General features: G+C 56.6%; 8 protein-coding genes across 8 annotated transcripts; 5 read left to right on the plus strand and 3 right to left on the minus strand.

Moving 5' to 3' along the window:
* Positions 1-95: 95 nt before the first annotated feature.
* VTJ04DRAFT_4345 (uncharacterized protein) lies at positions 96-2,588 on the plus strand (the record flags this gene model as incomplete). Its single annotated transcript, XM_069362345.1, has 4 exons — positions 96-559; positions 641-1,043; positions 1,374-1,645; positions 1,697-2,588. The coding sequence occupies 4 exons, from the start codon at positions 96-98 to the stop codon at positions 2,586-2,588; spliced, it is 2,031 nt and encodes a 676-aa protein (XP_069219301.1).
* Positions 2,589-3,954: 1,366 nt separating this feature from the next.
* VTJ04DRAFT_4346 (uncharacterized protein) lies at positions 3,955-4,255 on the plus strand (the record flags this gene model as incomplete). Its single annotated transcript, XM_069362346.1, has 2 exons — positions 3,955-4,134; positions 4,205-4,255. 2 exons carry the CDS (start codon positions 3,955-3,957, stop codon positions 4,253-4,255), a joined length of 231 nt encoding a protein of 76 aa, XP_069219302.1.
* Positions 4,256-4,269: 14 nt separating this feature from the next.
* Positions 4,270-5,919, minus strand: VTJ04DRAFT_4347 (uncharacterized protein; the record flags this gene model as incomplete). Its single annotated transcript, XM_069362347.1, has 2 exons — positions 4,270-4,669; positions 5,111-5,919. 2 exons carry the CDS (start codon positions 5,917-5,919, stop codon positions 4,270-4,272), a joined length of 1,209 nt encoding a protein of 402 aa, XP_069219303.1.
* Positions 5,920-7,227: 1,308 nt separating this feature from the next.
* Positions 7,228-8,585, plus strand: VTJ04DRAFT_4348 (uncharacterized protein; the record flags this gene model as incomplete). The annotated part of the gene is made up of 3 exons (XM_069362348.1): positions 7,228-7,925; positions 7,983-8,389; positions 8,449-8,585. 3 exons carry the CDS (start codon positions 7,228-7,230, stop codon positions 8,583-8,585), a joined length of 1,242 nt encoding a protein of 413 aa, XP_069219304.1.
* Positions 8,586-8,970: 385 nt separating this feature from the next.
* VTJ04DRAFT_4349 (uncharacterized protein) lies at positions 8,971-11,206 on the minus strand (the record flags this gene model as incomplete). Its single annotated transcript, XM_069362349.1, has 6 exons — positions 8,971-9,051; positions 9,106-10,088; positions 10,147-10,258; positions 10,310-10,470; positions 10,530-10,720; positions 10,776-11,206. 6 exons carry the CDS (start codon positions 11,204-11,206, stop codon positions 8,971-8,973), a joined length of 1,959 nt encoding a protein of 652 aa, XP_069219305.1.
* Positions 11,207-12,185: 979 nt separating this feature from the next.
* VTJ04DRAFT_4350 (uncharacterized protein) lies at positions 12,186-13,223 on the plus strand (the record flags this gene model as incomplete). The annotated part of the gene is made up of 3 exons (XM_069362351.1): positions 12,186-12,910; positions 13,018-13,058; positions 13,114-13,223. The coding sequence occupies 3 exons, from the start codon at positions 12,186-12,188 to the stop codon at positions 13,221-13,223; spliced, it is 876 nt and encodes a 291-aa protein (XP_069219306.1).
* A 209-nt stretch (positions 13,224-13,432) lies between these two features.
* On the plus strand, positions 13,433-14,308 carry VTJ04DRAFT_4351 (uncharacterized protein; the record flags this gene model as incomplete). Its single annotated transcript, XM_069362352.1, has 1 exon — positions 13,433-14,308. One exon carries the CDS (start codon positions 13,433-13,435, stop codon positions 14,306-14,308), a length of 876 nt encoding a protein of 291 aa, XP_069219307.1.
* Positions 14,309-14,975: 667 nt separating this feature from the next.
* Positions 14,976-18,506, minus strand: VTJ04DRAFT_4352 (uncharacterized protein; the record flags this gene model as incomplete). The annotated part of the gene is made up of 2 exons (XM_069362353.1): positions 14,976-17,988; positions 18,334-18,506. 2 exons carry the CDS (start codon positions 18,504-18,506, stop codon positions 14,976-14,978), a joined length of 3,186 nt encoding a protein of 1,061 aa, XP_069219308.1.
* Between the last annotated feature and the right edge of the window lie 1,718 nt (positions 18,507-20,224).

Genomic DNA, 20,224 nt, shown 5'->3' on the forward strand with positions numbered 1-20,224 from the left:
GGCCACCGCGGTTACCAACCTCTCCGTCTCTTACCCACGTACTCATCGAGTTCAAGGCTTGAAATAGTGTTCACTACCACGAACCATCCCCAGCCATGTTCCTCTCAAGGTTGAAAAGTTTCAATGCCGATCAGGCCCCTTGGCAGAAATCCGCACGCCTCTTCTCGCTCGCTGCGCTGCTGACCCTGTTCGTCAACCTCATCTTCACCATTTGGGCCATGGTCAACATGCAGACGCTGAAGGAGACACTGCCCAAAGGCGGGAGTCTGCCATTGGTGGGCGTGCTCATGGAGAATCACACCTGCGACGACGTAAAGCGCATCAACACGGGCATACACGTCGTGGTCAACTTCATCTCGGCGATCCTGTTGGCGGGAAGCAACTATTGCATGCAAGTGTTGGCGGCGCCGACGCGGGACCAGGTGAATCGGGCTCATACCAAGCGGAAGTGGTTGCACATAGGTGTGCCGAGCTTGAGCAACCTGCTAAGGGTGGGGGAGAGAGACAGGATTATTGCGTGGATGCTGCTGGGGGCGTCAAGCTTGCCGCTGCACTTGTTGTAAGTGTTTCAAAACGATGGAAATGTTGTTAGTAAAGTCAAACGTTTATCGACGGCTGACGAGACACGCATGTGATGCAGTTACAACTCGGCTGTGTTCACCGCACTGTCAGTCAACGAGTATAACATTACTGTCGTCGAGCCCCTGGCCATGAAGGGACAGGACGTCTCCGATCTGCCTGACCGATACCAGACGTATCTTGCCAAGAATGGCGAGGAGCGTTTTGTTACAATGCGTCGCGCAGCACTTGAGGGTCGTCACCTCACCCGCTTGAGCGCGACCGAGTGCCTCGACGCCTACAGCACTAGCTGGCAGTCGGCGTGGGGGGATTTGCTGCTGGTTGGGAACGAGACCACGGAGCCCTATGTCACGCCCGACCCTTCATGGCTCGAGGAGGATTGGTCCTACCGCTACAGAATGGAAAAGCCAAAATTATTCGGCATCTATACCGATGCAAGAGTCCAGCCGCATGAGTCTTGTCAGGTGAACCAACCATACATATGGTTGTGTATGGATCGGGTCGAGACTCAGGACTGTTGGAAGTATGACTTCTTCGTCAATCTCACCGGCTATGACTACCCTGATATACCGCAAGAATGCCAGGACCTGGTTGACGCTCACCGCAACGCTAACGCCCTCGATCAACTGCGTCCTCTCGGTCGAAAGGTTGAAGAATGTTACGCCCTACCCACCCAGGAGAGGTGCCGGTTGATGTTCAGTCCGAGCTTGATGGTGGTGGTGATGGCGATGAATTTGCTGAAATGTTTCTTGATGTTTTGTGTGGCAAGCAACAGAATTATTGGCATGAAACAGGGCGCGCCATTATTGACCATCGGGGATGCGATTGCCTCGTTCTTAGCTGTCCCGGATGAATCTACCAAATGGATGTGCCTGGCTTCGAGAAGAGACTTCACCAAGAGAGGCTGGGAGGACCTCAAGACTCTATGCTCGGGAGACACGGACGTCGTTCCTACCCGCAAGCGTCGATGGGCGGACCTGAAGCAGCCCAAGAAACTTGTCAAGTCCCGTTGGAGGACCAAGTTCGCCGCTGCAGGCATTCGACAGTGGTGTGGTTCTCTGCTGATGTAAGTCCTACTCTCTCTCTCTTAAGGTCTCCCAGCTAACGGTTGTCTCAGTTACCTTGGAGCCATCGGCGCCTGTGGCTACCTCTACTACTACGGCGTGTGGAACGGTGTTCAAGGTCGCAGCGACGACCCTACCGTCCTTGCCCTCGGCCTCGGACAAGTCAACCCAAAGACTCTCATCTGGTTCCAACACAAGAACCAGCCACTATCCCGCGACGGTGGCGCGAGCCTTCTCAAGAGCGTCGTCGTCGCCAACTCGCCCCAGATTGCTGCCTCAGCCATCTACTTCACGTACAACGCCCTCGTCACCACCCTCTCCCTCGCCTCCGAATGGGACCGATTTGCTCGGAAGCGTAAAGCCCCTCGCATCACCGGGAGCGTGCCCGTGGGCCAGCAACAAAAATCTTACTTCCTCCAGCTCCCCTTCCGCTACTCCATCCCTCTTATTGCCACATCAGGCGTTCTCCACTGGCTTATCTCCCAGACCCTCTTTGTGGTATTCGTCGAAGTCTATAGGCAGTGGCTTGAACTGGACCCGGAGACTGGAGAGCCGTTCGTGGTTCCTCCCGTACGAGTTTCTGATATTGCCACATGCGGCTGGTCCCCTCTTGGGGTGGTTATCGTGATGGCCCTGGGCGGGGCGATGGTGGTGGTCTTGATCGCGGCAGCGTGCTGGCCTCTGAAGAGCAACATGCCGGTGGCCGGGAGCTGTAGCGCGGCCATATCTGCTGCGTGCCATCCGCCAGAGCCGAGAGATCCGGATGACTGGATGAAGCCTTTGATGTGGGGGGATACGGATACACTGACGGTGCGCGAGGGTTGGCTGGCGTATGAGGGATGGCAGTATGGAGCGGGGGTTGAGAATGATATGTCCGTTACGGGCCATTGTGCATTCTCGAGCTACGAGGTGACAGAGCCGAGGAGGGATGTTTGGTACAGTTGAAAGAGAGCAGGAGAGAGTCGATTATAGCTACCTCTTCCGTGGCTTTCTTCGAATACACAGTATGCACGATGTCAAGCGTGTGAGATGGAAGAAGGTGTTGATTCTGTCAAGTATACCCCAAGACGTGAGAGTGACTTGAGAGTGAGTTCCAGTTGCATTCCACACCATTTTCGCATAGATGTCCTCAGACTTTCTCCACCCACGCTCATGAGGATGGCAGGTGAGGGCCATGCCTTGAGGTTTACGTACAGAATGCGGGAAACCATGATAGACATGTTGCGAATCGATGAAAGTGAGGTGCGTGGATGCGCAGGTGACATTTCCCAAACACCCAGATTCCTAGACCAGGGAGCAGGCTGGTTGGTGCGGTTGTTGTCGTGTGGCGCTTCAGCTCGGACGTCACTCACCTGCTCACCCGGCATCATGAGCGCCACTACCCTCTCCTTATACGGCATCATCACCTACCCCCATGTGAAGCATTAACTTCACCTGGAGGAAGGTGTACAGCGGGACAGGAGTACAGCCCCGCTGTTGGTGAAGACCAGAATTTTGTATGCAACATCGATCCTGTCGACTACCGCTCATAACAGATGGTACTTGGTCCGGACGACGTACATGCCTCTCTTGAGCCACCAAGGTGCTGCACGACATGAACGTCAGTCAGAGGCAGGTCCATGACACAACGCCCAGCCCGGTGCGCACATCAGACTCAGTTACCTTACCCAAGACTCAACGACAACTGCCGGCAGGAGATCATTCCAATAGGAAGACCAGGTCATGGACTCTTACAACCAGCCAAGCCAGATTGCAACATCGCAACCAAACTTCCATTCCTTCTCTCCTGGATCAAGTGCTTCTCCAATCTTATCCTAACAAGCCGATTCAATAACACGGGACTTTGATGATGACCTGCAGGCCAAGTTAAGAGCAAAGTGCCTTCCATAACTCTAGGCAGGGGTTCAATTGTCCTCTTCATTACAACAAGGTTGAGACAGCGTTGTCCAAATCTAACTTCCAGGTTGTAACCCGACGTCCATCGGACGCCAACCGAGAGAAAGGACATCGAAGCATTGGGATGCGAAAGCCTGCAACTCTGGTCCCGAAAGCAATAACTCAACCTACATGTGACAACCGGACTTCTCCGGTGCAACGCTTCGAGAACAAAATTCCACCACCCAGCACGCAGCACCAAGTCAGGCCAAGGTCCCAAATGCAACATCAGTTCAGCGAGTTTCACACGGTCCCCCGTTCGCTCCCCGGAGCCAAGGAGGTATAACAAAGTCAACTATGCCTATACTACTACTACGTAAAAATACCAATCTGGGTACTTGCTGACTGTGATCATAACCTTCGTGAAATCCCCCGCATGCGGCATCACCGCCCTGGCACATCATTCAATGCATTCTCCGCCAACGTAGGATTAACACACCCTCATTCCCAATGCCGAGCCGTGACCATCCTGTCATCCTTCATCATTCGTAAACTTCGTAACAAGAAGAAAAGAAACCGTCTCGCTATCCAGAATCTGACTCACCAAACATGTCTTGTACACATCCTTGACAATGTCCAAACGCCCCCAATGCTACCTCGGAAAACAACACATGCGCGTCGCCTAGTCATGTACATCCTCACACATCTCACTCACAGATACTACGGAGCAGTACTAGATCGTTTGGACCACTTACTCGCTCCAGCTCACCACCCTCCATCTCCAGCCCCTCAGGAGCTTGAAATCGTCCTCTCCCACCTCCTCGTGCGCCTCCACCTTGGCGATGAGGCGTCCCAGCCGTCTGGACACCGACCGTGCCGCACGCAGCGTCACTTCGTTGGTGAAGATGTACAGCACGGCAAACACCACAAACGCCAGGGTTCCGAGCCCCGGGCGGCCGGTGGTTTCGAGGATGCTCTCGACGAGCCGCCGGCTGCGAGTCCAGGCGTACTCTGTCCGGTTCGCCGGGCGGCGGAAGGTGTGCCGATGGTGGTGGTCGTCATCGTCGTCGTCGGTCCCGGTAGCCGCGTGGATCTCCTTGTCGAGGTCGGGCCAGGTCCAGAGCTTCTTGACCAGGGGGATGATGGATGCGCTGCGTCATGGTCAGTGAACCAGCCTTGTGGTTACGTAGAAGCTAGTACTGGAACAGGAAAAAAACGACGTCTGGAGTCTCGACGTCGGGGTTGGGTTCATGTGGGACGAGCTGGTGTCATGCTCGACCCAACACTTTGGGTGTAGCGTGGCAAACGTGGGCATACGGAGAGACGGGCTGCGGCACCAGCAGTCATGATGACGCATGTGCGTTCATGTTGTGTTGCCCAGGTCAGGCTCGGCCCCGGAACGCGCAGCCGGACCAGCAGTCCAGATATGCAAGTGAGGTAAAAGGGAAAGGCCATCACGTCGTAGCCCCGCTCCTCGGCCCAGGCTTCTCTTGAAAGGCTGGAAGCCAGAGACGCCGAGTTGCAAGACGACCCAGGAACACACACAAACGAAAACAGTGAGTGGTAAAAAAAAAAAAAGGAACTGGACTTACATCAACCCGCCCACCAAAAACTTTCTCCACCTCTTTCTCTTGGCATCGTATGCCACCTCGTTGACCCGTCCCTGGAGTTGTCTCAGCCCCTGCACCACCGCCCAGTGCTGGGCGCCCAGGCGATCCTCAACCTCTCGCAGGGCGTACAGATTTGCCCGTTCGGGATGATAGTAGTCAGCCTTGCCACCACCTCCGTTGGGCCCGATGCCGAGGGGGTCGACGCCATTGGTCAAGGGCTGGCCCTGGACGGAGAGCAACATGGCGCGCTGTCTCCGCAGGGCCACGAGCTCTTTGACGGCAGCAAGGGCAGCGGCGCGGGCCGAGGGGAGAGGAACATTGACGGGGATGGTTTGGAGGGCGGTGGTGACCGGTGCGGGGACATGGCCTGGGGGTGGTTGCTGATAGTACGGGTACGGATACTGATGATACGGGTTTTGGGGATACGGGTACGGATATTGCGGAGGCTGCTGTTGTTGCTGAGGCGGGTAGTTGTCCGGCCCCCGCGTCGCCGTGTTCGGGTTGCCCTTGGTGCCGGGATTGTGGTTGACACCAGCCTCCGAGATGGGTCTTGGGGAGGCAGGGGTGAGAGCAGGGTAACGAGAGGAGTTGTAATCCGGGGCCGCTGTTGCGGTGTTGTTCGGCTGGGGGGCGGGTTGCGGTGGTGTGTGGTCGGGACGGTGCCGGTAGGGCAAGGCGGAGGTGCCGGAATCCGGGGGAGCAGCGGTGGGCGGCGGATAGGAGGAATGGGACGAAGGGTGGTGAGGAGGGGGGTGAGGATCCGAAGAGGCGGCAGCGGTCGCCGAGGGCATGGTGGCGTGACAGAAGAGCAGAAGGGGACGATGGTAAGGCGGCACGAGAGAGAAAACAGAAAGTGTTGGTCAGCGCGGACACAGTTTGGGAATAAATCGAAGGTGTTGGTGACGGGGGTGTGAGAGGTGACGTGGATAGTCTGTACTGTAGGACACAGTAACTAGTGAATGGACGGGATGAGATGTCTGGGTGAAAGTGAGTTGAAAGTGGTGAAAGTGGGCTGAAGTGAAGAGTGAATTCATCAGGATTTGCGAGCTCGGGTTTGGTGTGTGGCCTGAGCCTGGAAGCAGAGCTTCAGCTTCGCTCGACTCCACCTCTGGAGCAACGCTAGGCATGGGCTTCCCCGCTCTCCCGCAGCGGGCGTGAACGCTGAGTGGGCCGAGCGGAGACGTTCGGGTCAGTTCAAGCAGGGTTCAGATGCACCTTGTGCGAACTTCTTTCCAACTTCACCTCGTCCGTGGCTCGAGTCCCGAACAAGTTCCGAACCATGGATGGAACTCGGTCCCGGGCGATATTCTCCGGTCAACAACCCCCAAACCACTGAGCCTCCAACATGCTGTGAATAACAAGAAACAGACATGCTCGGCTGACTGAGCGATGCGCCGCCAACATGCCATTCATCGCCGTGCGTTCTCGCTGACATCTTAGCCTCTGCCCGCCGAATTACAGCCGGAACAGCCCATGCAACGCAACGCAACGCCCATGCTCGCCTCGACAGCCTCCCGCTGCCCTGTCGGCGGGCCATGTCTCGGCTCCCCTGGGCTCCCCTTGGGTCGGCTTCCCCAACAGGCAACCGACCCGGCCAACCGCCCGTGTGAGGGCACAGCGAAAGACTTGCCCTGCTTTGCCCTGCCTGGCCACGCCTTGCCCTGTCTGGTCGAAAATACAGGTCCAATCGGAGACATGCCGAGTTTTCAAAGCCTCCCATGTCACTACCCACATCCCACCACGAAGTCAACACCACCACGCGGGGACCGTGTCCCGGGACAGCAGCCACTGTCAATAGGTGGTGCTGACTACTGCAACATTCTGCTTCCATGCAGCCGCTTTGTGCGACGTGTGGTTGCCATCAACCCGGGACGAGAGGGTGAGCATGGCAAGGGGAGGGGGGTGTCCCGGTTGGCAGGAGGGTGTTGCACGGATGGGAGAGGGGCGGGCCGCGGGAATTGTCCGTGTTAGATATAATATAAAAGATGTCCGATGAGCATCTGCAAGTTCACTCGCCTGTGTCCCATCCACCACCACCCTCTCCAGTTCCTCTTGATATCTCTCCGGGACTCTGGAACTCCTCGCCCCTGACCATCACCATGGTCCGGTCCTTCGCCGCCCTCCTCGCGGTAGCCGCCGTCCGGGTGGCCGCCCAGACAGAAACCACCACCTCTGAGCTGCCATGGCCAACTGACAATCTGCCTACCTACAATGGCACGGGGCCGACCATGCTCCGGTTCGGTTGCCACCAGCTCGTCATTGACCGTATTGATCCTCTCGTGGCTCCTGGCCAGGTGCCTTCGCACCACCAGCACCAGGTCGTCGGCGGCGATGCCTTCAACCCGACCTTGCCGTACACAGACCTCTCGGCCCTCTCGTCCTGCACCACGTGCAGCTACAGCGAGGACCGTTCCATGTATTGGACGGCCAACCTCTACTTCCGGGCGCGCAATGGCTCGTACAAGCGCGTCAAGCAGATCCCCAACTACTCCGACATCTTCACCCACGACACCTTCATCAACCGGACCAATGGCGGCATGACCGTCTACTACGTCTCCCCTGGCCAGAACCAGGTCACTGCCTTCCCTCCCGGTTTCCGCATGTTCGTCGGCGACGCCATGCTGCGCTCCCCGCCGAGCAGCCCTTACGATTTGACCACCCAGAACTGCTACCGCTGCTTCACCGGCCCCAACTTTGAAGGCGACATTTACCGCCCGTGCACCGACCCTGCCGTGGATACGATGCACCTCCCTAACAAGATGTGCTGGGGCATCCGCTCCAACATTGTCTTCCCTACGTAAGCTTCTTTCCTCCCAGCTCCTATGTCACTTCCTCCAGCTAATTCCCCCCACAGCTGCTGGGACGGCGTCAACCTCGACTCGCCCGACCACAAATCCCACGTCGCCTACCCCGTCGAAGGGCCGCACGTCTTCGACGGCATCGGCACCGCCGAGACCTGCCCCCCAACCCACCCGGTCAAGATCCCCCAGGTCATGGTGGAGATCATCTGGGACACGACGCCCTTCAATGACCCAGACCTGTGGCCCGAGGACGGCTCGCAGCCCTTCGTGCTCAGCACGGGCGACACGACGGGCTACAGCCAGCACGCCGACTACGTGTTCGGCTGGGAGGGCAACGCCCTGCAGACCGCCATGGAGGCCGGCTGCTTCATGGGCAACTGCCCCGGTCTGGCCGTGCAGACGGTCGAGGAGGCCGCCGAGTGCGTTGTCGGTGAGGTTGCTGGGGATGATTATGATGGCTGTATGTTTTTTTCCCTTCCATTTTGATTGCGGATGAAACAAATACTAACGGTCGAGCAGGGCTGGATGAGCTCCCCGGTAACCCGGTTCAGCCGCCTGTGACCACCACCACTACTGCGGCGCCAGAGCCAACTGGCAAGGGCAAGGGCGGCAAGGGAAAGAAGGGCAAGAAGAGGTCCTTGATGTGGTCGGCCTGAGGAAATGTAAAGCAAATTATGAGGAGGACTTGGATGAGATATCTTGTATGTAATGGATAAATTATGACTGAAATGAGTATGGGATGAACATATGAATACCAGTCTTGATAAGAGGCACTCTTGCGCCGCCAAGTGTGAAGGTCGTCGTTGAGCAGAATCCTTCGAGTTGCACAGAAACATTGAGCCTCAGAGTCACACTGGGCGACCTGCACCCACTTGATGGGGCAATTTTCCGCACGCCAATCACGATGAGATGGGTAAAAAACTGTCAGCCAACACGATCCGGAACAAATGCCTCTCTTCTATATCGGCCAAGCATTGTACTATGTCTAAGATGGCACGCCATACACCACGCTCCACTCAACACCCTCAGCTGTTTCCGGCCTCAGTTCTTGTCTTTGTCCTCCTTCAATGAGACTATGCGGTTGAGCACAATCTTGTCATCGGTGGTATCAGAGTCCATGGCCTGTCAAAATATGTTAGTCTCGAGTACAGACCTATGGAAATCAGGCAGACTTACAAAGTATCCCACGCGCATTCCCTGGAAGCGCACCGACTCCGGCCCACCCTTGCCCAGCTTATCCTCCCCGGCCGCCTCGGGCCAGGGGGCGCGAGCCCGGACCTCATCAAACCCAGACTCAATAACAGCGTTGGGGTAGATGATTTCGCTGTCGGGATTGATATCGTTGAGGTACCCGCCCTCGGCAGCCGCTGGGTTGTCCGACTTGAACAGCGGGTTGTACACGCGGACCTCGCAGGTATGAGACCCCGCGCCCTCGCCCGCGGCGACCCACTGGATGAAGGTCTTGGGCTTCTTGGTCTCGCGGTCGAAGACGGCGCGGATCTCGGTGACCTTGCCGGTGGCCTCGTCCTTGGTGAAGGTGGTGGCCTTGATGGGGAAGGGGGCCTGCAGCAGACCGACCGTCTTGCCGGGGGCAAGGCGGAAGTAGTCCTTGCTGTCGACCTCGCGGAAGTCGGAGCGGTCGATGTAGACGGTCTTGGTGAACTTGATCTTGTGGTCGCCCATGGCGGGGTTCTTGGGGGAGAAGGGAACTGTGAGCTCGGTGCCGTCATACTCGTCGGCGTCCTCGATAATGACGGGAACAGGGTCGAGGACGAGCATCAACCGAGGAACGGTGCGTTCGAGATACCGCCGGATGGTCTGCTCGAAGCGGGTGTACTGGATAATGCTGTTGGAGGTGGTTACGCCAAGCTCGTTGACGAACTCAAGGATAGCACCTGGCGGGACGCCTCTCCGGCGGACGGCGATGAGGGTGTGCAGGCGGGGATCGTCCCAGCCACGGACATATTTCTTGTCCACGAGCTCCTTGAGCTTGCGCTTGGAGAGAATGGAGCCAGAAATGCTCAGTCGCCCATACTCCCTCTGCATGGGCTGGTACTCGACGAGTTGCTTGTTCAACCACTCGTACGACACTCTGCTAAGGACGAACTCGGTGGTGCACAAGGAGTGGGTGATGCCCTCGAAGCTATCGCACAAGCAGTCTGGCGGCAGAATTTGTCAGCAAATGTTGTGGATGACAAGCTCAAACGTACCACGTACGCGTGAAGTCGTATGTCGGGTAGATCTTCCACTTGTCGCCAGTCCGGTGATGAGGCTTGTTGAGGACGCGATACGCGGCCAGATCCCACATTTGGGGGTTGCCGTCGTTGATCTACCGAGCGTTAGATAATGTACAACAGAAGAGAATACCACGGAGACTTACGTCCTGCTTCATGCGCAAGAAGGCTTCCTTCGGCTTGTACTTGCCATCGCGCATGTCGCGGAACTTCTGAAGGTTCTCCTCAACCGACTGCTCGGCATGCTTACACCGGTAGCGGGGACTTGTCCCTTTCTCGCCACCGCGCTGCAGTTTAATTTCCTCATCTGTTGTCTTCTGTCAGTGATAGTTTTGTGGGTGAGGTGTCTGGGAATGAACGTCATACCATTGCAATGGCACACATAAGCCTTCCCTAGGGTGATCAGCTTCTCAGCCAGCTCATACAGTCTATCGAAATGGTCGCTCGAGTATGTGATCTTGTACGGCTCGAAGCCCAGCCAGCGCACCATCTCCTCGATGGCAGTAAAATAGATTTCCTCCTCGGCCTCGGGGTTGGTGTCGTCATAGCGCAGGTAACTGTCATAATCAATATGTATCCCTCAACAAAATCGCGTGTTAACACCCGACGTACCATTTGCCGCCATGGTACCTGGCAAAGCCAAAGTTGACAGCAATAGCCTTGGCGTGACCAATATGTAGGAAGCCGTTGGGCTCGGGTGGGAAGCGAGTGAAGACAGGCTTAACGGGGCGCTCGTTGTAGACGTCGTTGAGGAAGCCCTGCTTGAACATGGCGTCCGGGTCGATGGGGGCGTCGTCAGCCTTCTCCTTGGGCTTCTTGGCAACGGCGCCATCCTGGGCAGCCTTGGGGGTGTTGGCCCCCGAAGCCTCTCGGCTCTTCTCCTTGGCAGCCTTCTTTGCGCGCTTTGCCAGGCGCTTCTTGAGTTCTCCTTTGGACACCCACTCGCCGGTTTCCTCGTCGAGCTGCAGCTTCGCGCCGTTTTCGGCCGTCGGGGCGTCGCCAACCTGCAACTTGGCAGTGGCCTCGGTGACTTCGTCCGCCATGACTGGTTGGTTGGCGTTTGCTAGACCTTGGTACGGGGGATAAGAAGGGAGAGGGGAGTTGCCCTGATTGCTTCGGTACCTGCTCCAGGCGACGGAGAGGTGCAAGGTTGGTCGTGGATGGGAAGAGCAGAGGGGAACCTCTTCCGCACAGGCTCACTGGGACAAGGCGGCGATGATAAATCGAGATTCGGCCTTGCTTCTTCAGCGCCGTGATCGGTGAGTCAAGCTGGGGGGTTTGGGCCGTGTCTCATCCGGTGGTCCCAGCAAATAATTGACTTTGGCGGGGCAGAGCCGAAACGAGGGGCACGCGCCAAACGGCCAGCGACGGCAAACAGGCGATAAGAGATAAGCACGATAAGAACCCCTGTCGGCGGGCCTAAGTTCCGACTGGGACCCGGCTTGGCACTTCAGATGGGACCCACCTTGACATCTTCATCTCATACTAGTAGAACTTCAACCTCCAACTTCACTCATCTTCAATCTGACACCTTTGTCACTTCAACATGCCATCCATTTCTCCTCGCGGTCTAAAGATGGATCTCATGATACCATTTCTAATTGGCCATCCATTTTCATAGCTCAATGTGGTTGTCTTGCTGCGTTTGGTTGCCGGTGTGCCGCCGAGTCGTCTTTCACCCCGACTGGCCGACTCAATGACAATGACGGACGTCCTCCATGTCTTCTTTGACCTCCCAATCTCCCATATCAACTTCTTCCGCATCCGTTCTCAAGACAATGGTGACTTGGTCTTTGTTAATTACTCGGGCCCTTTGCATCTTCATTCAGTCCATAGGAACAGCCCATAGTCAAATATCCTGTGCCTCCGAGAAGCATGATCTATGTGTGTTCACCACAAAACATCTGCCAAACTTTGACATCTCAGGTTCATACCCTGCAAGTACTGCCCTCATCTTGTTTCATCGCCTTTCGACAGTGCAAGCACAGCATCAGTCAACAGAGACCCGTCTAAAACACCACAATGAGCAAGCAAGACACAGACAAGCAACCGTCAAGAAAAACCAGGTCGCAAGGGCTAAGAATCCTAACAGCAGCAGAAATCCCCACTCTCCACGAGCTCTACAAGCAGGGTGTTCTCCCTGCGGCACCCCCAAACGCTGTCGTTCCCCAGACCGTCCTGGGGGCCAACCCAGGGCCGGGTGGTTTCCGACCATCGGCAACCTTGAACAAGAAAATCGGCGTCGTTCATCACGACATCACCTGCTTGAGAGTGGATGCAATTGTCAATCCCGCCAACAGCTATCTCTCCCATGGAAGTGGCGTTGCCTTAGCTATTCGGAACGCGGCGGGGTCCCAACTGGATGCCGCTTGTCGAGTCGTAGGGTACGTCGCGACGGGCGATGCAGCTGTTACGGACGCTTTCAATTTGCATCATTGCCAGAAGGTCATCCATGCTGTGGGACCCGACCTTAGTAACAAGGGCGGCAATTTTGCAACGCATGAGCTTAACCTCCAGACGTCCTACATCAGGAGTCTTGAGCGCGCTGTCGCCGGAAATCTTCGCACTGTCGCTTTTCCCTGTATCAGCTCGGGTATCTTTCGCTACCCACAGCCACCCGTGACGTACGGGGCGCTCGCCGCCGTACGCGACTTTCTTGAGACTCACAACAACCGTGAACACGTTGATAAAATCATCTTCGTCTTGTGGAGTGACGACCAGATCCAAAACTTCTTCCAGTATCTTCCGTAAGCAGACCCCTTCCTCGGCTTGTTCTTCCTTTGAGAGACGGCACTCTCCCGCGTCCGTCGTCGAATGTTTGCTTCAGCCTTTGCTAACTGCTTTCGCCGTTCAGCATCTACTTCCCTCCTACCCAAAAGGAACTTAAAAAAGCAAGTAAGAAACGGACAGATCAAAACACAAAAGGAGGCACCCCTAACCCTCCCTCAAGCCCAAAGACTTCCGGTGCACCTCCGGCACCGCCCGGACATCATGATTCCGGATCCCGCCATGGCCGGCAGGATCGAGGGGACAGTCCTCGGAACGATGGAAGAAAAATAGGTGAACAGAAGAATCCCGATGAAAAGAAGACAGCTCCTGGCAACGATGATTGTCAAGATATATTGTCGTACCTAAATTTGCCATCCGGCTCGGGCGCCACAATTCAGCCACAAATCATTCCGACTACTTACGTTCAGCACCCCACGACGCCGTCGAGATTCACGGGTCTATTAGGACCCAAATCAGGCTCCGGGACGAACACAATCCCAATGACACCAAATCCGCCACGAACCCCACTCTACAACAACAACAACCACCCTCGAGTGAAAGGGGGCAAACGCCGGAACTCACGCAGGAACCTGCTCGGTCAAGTCGATGATGAGTCCGATGATACCGGCGACAGCGGTGGCAAGATCTTCAATTCCTGGATCACTCCCCCCACGACCGGTCATCGGCCAAGCAGACACAACATCATCCCAAGCAGCGGCAGCGGTATCCAGCCCACTTCCGGCAAGGTTGCCCCGCTGCCACAGGCGACGAGGGACGGGTTCCGGGCTCAGCTGTCTAGGTTAGGTAAACGGAAGGGTAGTGTACGAGAACAGTTGTCCTGGACGGAGTCTCCGCCCCCATCACGACACGACAGCAGCGGCAAGGAGGACAACAACGACTCCGCCGCTACCCCGACCGGTTTGCAAGACAACAACAACAACCAGCCTACCGACTTCGGCGCGGGAATTCGGTTGCTTAGTCGGGAGATGACCAAATTGAATCAGCGACTGGACAGCGTCGAGGCGGACATGAGTACACTGCCTTCGCTTCCTGGTATTCCTCCAGCTGGCACAACCACCACCACAACCACCACTGTCGGGGCGACTGGGAAACGTCGTCGTGCTCGCAAATCCGCCACCATTCCCCCTGACATGTACGATGATGACGAGGAGTCCGAGTTCGATTCCTCTGCCTCCTCGTCACACAGATCCGGTTCCAGAGAGAGAACTGAAGATCCGGACTACGACCCAAATCAAGAGGAAGAAGAGGAGGAGGACGACGCAATAGATTTGGTGGATGTTGATGAGGATGATATGGATGAGGTTATTGCTGAGGTAAAGAAAAAGGTAAAGAAAAAGGTGGATAAGAGGGGATAGTGGGCCAGCTTCTGGAGTAGAGAACTATGTCTGGTTTTGCGTATTAGAGGACGATTGTTGAGTTGACAGCATTTCAATACATTCAGGCCTAACACAAACTTAAAACACCGAGAAGTTATGGTGTGACAAATTGGTGTATTGCCTCACGGTACATGAGTCCAAAAGCCATCATTGCTATCGGGGGCATATCACTTCAAAATGTTGATTTACGTCTTTGTAACACCCAAGGTGTACATGATACTACCAGCACCGACAAGCAAAAGACAGACATGGCTAAGCACGTGTGATCACGTTCTATTTTGAGATCCCTCTATCAAACACTGCAATAAAGTGTTCCTCTCCTCGTCAACTCTCGTGGTATCATCCCTCCTCCTATCCGGCCAGCTCGGCAAAATGAATGCGCAGAGCAGACTCGACCCTCCTTCCTTATCATCCCAGGGTCTCCAGTCCTGGGCAACGAGGCAAGGATGGAATCCTCGCTCGCACCACCGGCAGCCGCAGGCGAATATCATCGCGCTCTATCTTGTGAAGGCATTAACCATCGTTCCGCAACAACGGCGGCAGAAATCATCATAGCAAAACATGAATCCCATTAAGGCCACCATCCCATGAACATTGACGAAAAGGAAAAGAAACAAGAACTTTTATGAACCCGAAGACACGAGGTTTACTCATCCTCGTCGCTGAAGACCTCCTCGCCGCGCTTCCGGCGGGCCATGCGCTCCTTCTTCTTCTTGCGGAGCTCTGAGCTGGTGAGCTTGGCCTTCTTCTTGGTGTTCTCGATCTTGTTGCCCATGGCATCGAACTTCTCCTCCTCCTCACCATCGTCCTGCTTGAGACGAGGGCCGGAACCCTGGCCCTGGACCCAGTTGTGGCCTGAAGGAGTCATGGTGCCGTCCATGACAGCCCAGACTTCCTCAGTAAGGTCCTTGGTGAACTCGGAGCTGTGAGTGATGATGATGACACCACCCTCGAACTTCTTGAGGGCCTTGGACAGGGCACCGAGCGAGTCACGGTCGAGGTAGTTGGTAGGCTCGTCGAGGACGATCAGGTGAGGGCGCTGCCACGAGCAAGCGGCAAGGACGACCTTGACACGCTGACCACCTGAGAGACCGCGCATGCGCGAGTGCGAGACCAGCTCGGCATCGAGGCCGAAGTTGGCGCAGTGGGCCTCGATCTCCTTGCGGACCAGAGGGCGGAACTGACCCGAGGCGAGAGCCTCCTTCATGTCGATCTCAGCAACCAGCTTCTGGTGAGAGGCGAGCAGCTCGTTGCGGGGCAGCCACTGGTTGTCGGCAGTCATCATGGGCACCCAGCGCTCGTTCTTCTGGCCAACGTTCTCGCCAAGAGCGAACGAGCACTCGTACTCGTAGGAGTTCTTGAACTTCCTGCGGGCATGGATGCCAATGACGCGGCGCAGGGTGCCGTCGATCTTGAAGACCTTGTTCATGGCCTGTTCATCGGCCTCGGTGATGACCTTGTTGGCACGGTCCATGGTCTCGCGGTCCTCACCCGTCTGGAAACGCCACTGGATGTACTCAGAGGGAGTCTTGTCCAGGTGGTTATCGATGTGGGCGAAGGCGTGCTGCTTGATGTAGGCGATACGAATGTTCTCGTGCTGGTAGATCTCACCGCTCGTGGGGATGAGCTCACCAGTGAGCACGTTGATGAGGGTCGACTTGCCGGCACCGTTGGGGCCGATGACAGCGATACGAGAGCCGAGCGAGCACTGGAAGGTGATGTCGCGCAACTGAGGCTTCGAGGTGCCGGGGTACTGGAAGCTCATGTTGGTGGCACGCAGGATGGCCTTGGCCTTGGTCTTGACACCCTCGAGGTAGCCGGGCTCAGGGAAGGTGAACTCGAGATCCGAGGCGCCGAGCTCGTAGTAGGACTTGGCCGACGGCACGCGGCGGACGAACTCCTTGAGGTTGCCCTTGTAGCGCTTGAGCTTGAAGCGCTCGTAGTGGATGATGTACTGGCAAACATTGTCAAGGAAGCCGCTGTCGTGGGACACGATGATGGACGTGCAGGGCGAGTTGATGAGGTAGTTCTCGAGCCACTTGACGTTCTGGACATCCAAGTGGTTGGTAGGCTCGTCGAGCAGGAGAATGTCGGGCTGAGCGAAGACGGCACGGCACAGGGCCAGCTTCATCTTCCAACCACCGGACAGGGAGGTGATCTGGCTCTCGATCATGGCATCAGTGAAGCCGAACTCCTTGAGGCGGGAGACGACATCCTCGCGCGAGGTATCGATGCCAGCCTCGCTGAGCTTCTTCATGGTCCAGTCGATGGTGGTCATCTCAGTGTCGGCAGCATCAAGGTCGTGCTCGACGAACACGGTCTTGACCTCGCTCTGCTTGGGGAAGCCCTCAACCTGCTCGTTGTTGATGGCGCGCATGAGGGTCGACTTGCCCGAACCGTTGGGGCCGCACAGGCCGTAACGCTTACCGCGCTTGAGGCGGAGGTTGGTCTGGTTGAGCAGGATCTTGGCACCGTAGGCGAGGGAGAAGGTGCAGTTGCAGAGGTCCTCACCCTCATCCTCGTCCTCCTCCTCCTCGTCAGCCTCGGCAGCACCAGGGCTGGCCCGCTTGCGAAGAGCCTCGGTGACGGCCTCGGAATCGGCATCGCCAACGAGAACGGTGATGTAAGGCTTGACGTTCTCGGCCCACGAAGCGGCATCGGCGACCTTCTCGTCAATGAGCTGGCCGGCCACAGCCGCAGCGTACTCGAGGACGGGGGTGAACTTCTCAGCAACGGTGGCGTGCTTGTCAGCAAGGACGGCCTTGAGATGGCCAGCCACGGTGGCGATGTCGCCGTGGTTGCGGACCTCAGGGATCTTGCCATCGACCACGTTGCCGACGCGGATGAGGGTGTCGAGGGCCTGCTTGGTCTTCTCACGGGCCTCAGGGTCGGCAAGGTTCTCGTAGTTCTTCTGCAGACCCGGCATCATCTTGGGAAGGAAAGGAGCGACGATGTTGGGGTCATCGACGAGCTTGCACATGTTGTCGACGATGACGGCCGACTTGCGCTTGATGGCGGTATCGCGCTCGGCGAGACCACGGTCGAGCAGAGGAACCATGAGGGCGAGAGTGGGCTCCTGCACCTCGGTGACGAAAGTGGTGGCACCCAGCAGGTGAACGGTCTCGGGGACGTTCTCGGGCTTGGCGATACACTTGATGAGCTCCGGGATGAAGCGCTCAATATCCTTGTTGACAATGAGCTGGCAGACCTTCTCCATGGTCTTGTAGGCGCGGTCCTTGACCTCCTTCTTGGTATCCCACATGGCCTCGGAGACGACGGGGATGAGGTCAGGGACGCGGAGAGCGACCTGAGTGGGGGCGGTGCGGATGATGGTGTCGATGAAGTCGAGAACCGTCATCTTCTCGGGCCACTTCTGGGCGTTGCGCAGAGAGTCAATGAGCGCGGGGAGGGTAGCCTTGACGGCATTAGGGTTGACGGCCTCAGCGATGGCCAGGGCAGCAGCGATGGCGGCATTCTTCACGGCGGTGATCTTGTCGCCAGCGCTAGCCAGGACGCTGGGAAGGAGGGCAACGAGGAAGGGCTCGACGTGGGCCGAAACCTCGGAGTGCTGGGCAATCGCCTGGATCGCCAGCAGAGCCTTCTCGCGCGCGGTGGCATCCTTCTTGTTGGCGAGCTGCTTCTTCAGCGCCTCGACGGTCCTGTGTTGCAGCGTCACATGTCAGCATGCTGCTGCGTTGCAAAAGTGGGAATGGTTGCATGAGACGGAAGCCCCTTGGGAAAATTTGCCGAGACGCAAAAAATAGATTGGTGGCTGCAGCACATGCCGCCAATCTGATTTCAGCGCCGTGCAGCAAAGCGGCAGCCAAGACCATCGCTGGCAAGCTGCGGCGACAGGCCGGTGGGCCCGCCGTGACAACGCATCAAAGGACATCGATATCTCTGCATGCGTTGCTGACGGCGATAACGGCCGACTGACCTTCCTCTTTGTCCCAAGGGGCGAAGGGGTGGGCGGGAGATGGGTGGCGAAAGGGGAGAAATCTTACTTGGTGGGAACCTCGAGGTCCTCGATGCGACCGTTGATGAAGGAAGCGAGCGCGGTAGTCGACTCCTTGATGGCATCGCCCTCCTTGGAGATGGTGAGCTTCTGCATCAACTCGTCGAGAACCTGAACGCTCTTGGCGTTCTCAGAAATCTGAGCGGCGGTAGCGGCCGGCATTATGACTGATTTTCGTGTTTTTTTTTGAAAGAAAATGGATGTCGGGTCCAAGAAGGCCGGAAAGTCTATCGAGAATCGTGAAACAAACGAAACCCAATGCTGCCGTCTATCCGGATGTTGCGAACTGAGCGCGAGTCTATCGGAAAGGTTGCGACAATGGCGAGCCCGTAGGAATTTCGATGGAGGGTCGAAATGCCTACTCTATCCTGGCCCTTTTTCTAGAGGAGAGAAAAAAGACTGAGTGGAGAGTTGTCCTTGAAGGAACGGACGGTAGTGAAAAGAAAGAAAATTGAGGAGAGGGAGGAGACCTGGGGGAAAAAAGCAGAAAGGGAAAGGGAAAACCAGAAAGTGTGGGAGGGAGGGAGACCTTGATATAAGGGAAGAATTCGCCCTTCAACCCACACAGCCTTTCACAAGGTTTGGATGAAAAAAACCTAAACCCAGGGAGTTGGCCTGTGCCCCACCAATGCGAACGAAACAATGGAGGGGCAGTCCCGCAAAAACTTTTTTTCAGTCTTTGCCTCAAAATTTCTGCACCTCAACCGGTCTCACCGCCTTCTAAGTCGCCTAATTGGGAATGGTGTGGCGGGCTGATAAAGAGATAAGCAGCGGACATGCAGGAGCGGGCCTGCCTTGCTGAGTCGGGGCGGTCGGGGGGCAACCAATCAGGGACCAGGCATTGATCGTGACAAGGGCGAATCGGCCATCGCGATCCTTGCATTCGGATGAAACCTGCCCTACCCACGTCCTGATTCGGAAGCGAGCAAGGGCTTCGACACTTGGACGTTGCTTGGAGGAGGTTGCGTGGGCGGCAAGTGCCTGCGCTGAATGCAAATGCAAAGTGAAGGTCCCTTCACAACGCAACATTGCCAACAAACTCCAAGCTCTCGGGCCGGTGGATCCGAGTTCACACTTATCTCGACAGGGCAACAGAACGGACAGCAAACTGGCATCCACGTTTCCGCTTGCTTTTCTCTTGTTGGTCGCGGTCAATGTGTTTACAAATCGTGCCGTGCCTGGCACATGTCTCCGACAGGAAGCGCTGAAGCGAGAGGCTGGTTGAGATGCGCAGGTTTTGGGAGACATTTGTTTGTGGGCGTTGACTCTCAGGTTGAGATGGCTTGTGTCAGCAAACCCGGGGGGTACACTAGGAGTGCAGCACCGCACCTTGCTTTACCTCGAGTTCCAGACTCGTTCGATGAGCCATGATCAGCATCCCTCTTCCCATGACTGGACGGAGGCAATTGATGATCTGGCATTGTGCTGTAACCATGGCTGCCGTCCCCTCCTCAAGCGTTGACAACACAACGCCATGGTCGTTCCTCTCCCGTTTCTCTCTCTCCAAGTATGGAGTAGAGCGCCTCTGGCGACTGTGCCACCTCAGTCAGTCCGCAGCCGCAGCGGCAGTCGCCCGAAACTCACGTCCGCACACTGCATGGCCTCCCGCTTGTTCCGCCATGGCCTGGCCGCCTACGCCGCACGCATGTCGCACTTCGCCACCCCGTCTCATCTGTCGGCCTGGCGGTGGATGTTAAGATGAGGTGACAGGCACCAGCTCACGGCGGACCCGGGGGCGACGAAGACGACGTCAAGCTCAAACTCTCACGTACGTATGTATCCATGTTTTTTTTTGTTGAGGACAAGTACCTTATGCAGCCACCGTGGCGATGGAGCAAATTCAGTTGCTCTCCGGACTTGACCGTTTGTCCAACGTTGCC

This window comes from Mycothermus thermophilus (genome assembly GCF_041956435.1).
Source record: "Mycothermus thermophilus strain CBS 625.91 unplaced genomic scaffold VTJ04scaffold_3, whole genome shotgun sequence".
Lineage (NCBI taxonomy): Eukaryota > Fungi > Ascomycota > Sordariomycetes > Sordariales > Chaetomiaceae > Mycothermus > Mycothermus thermophilus.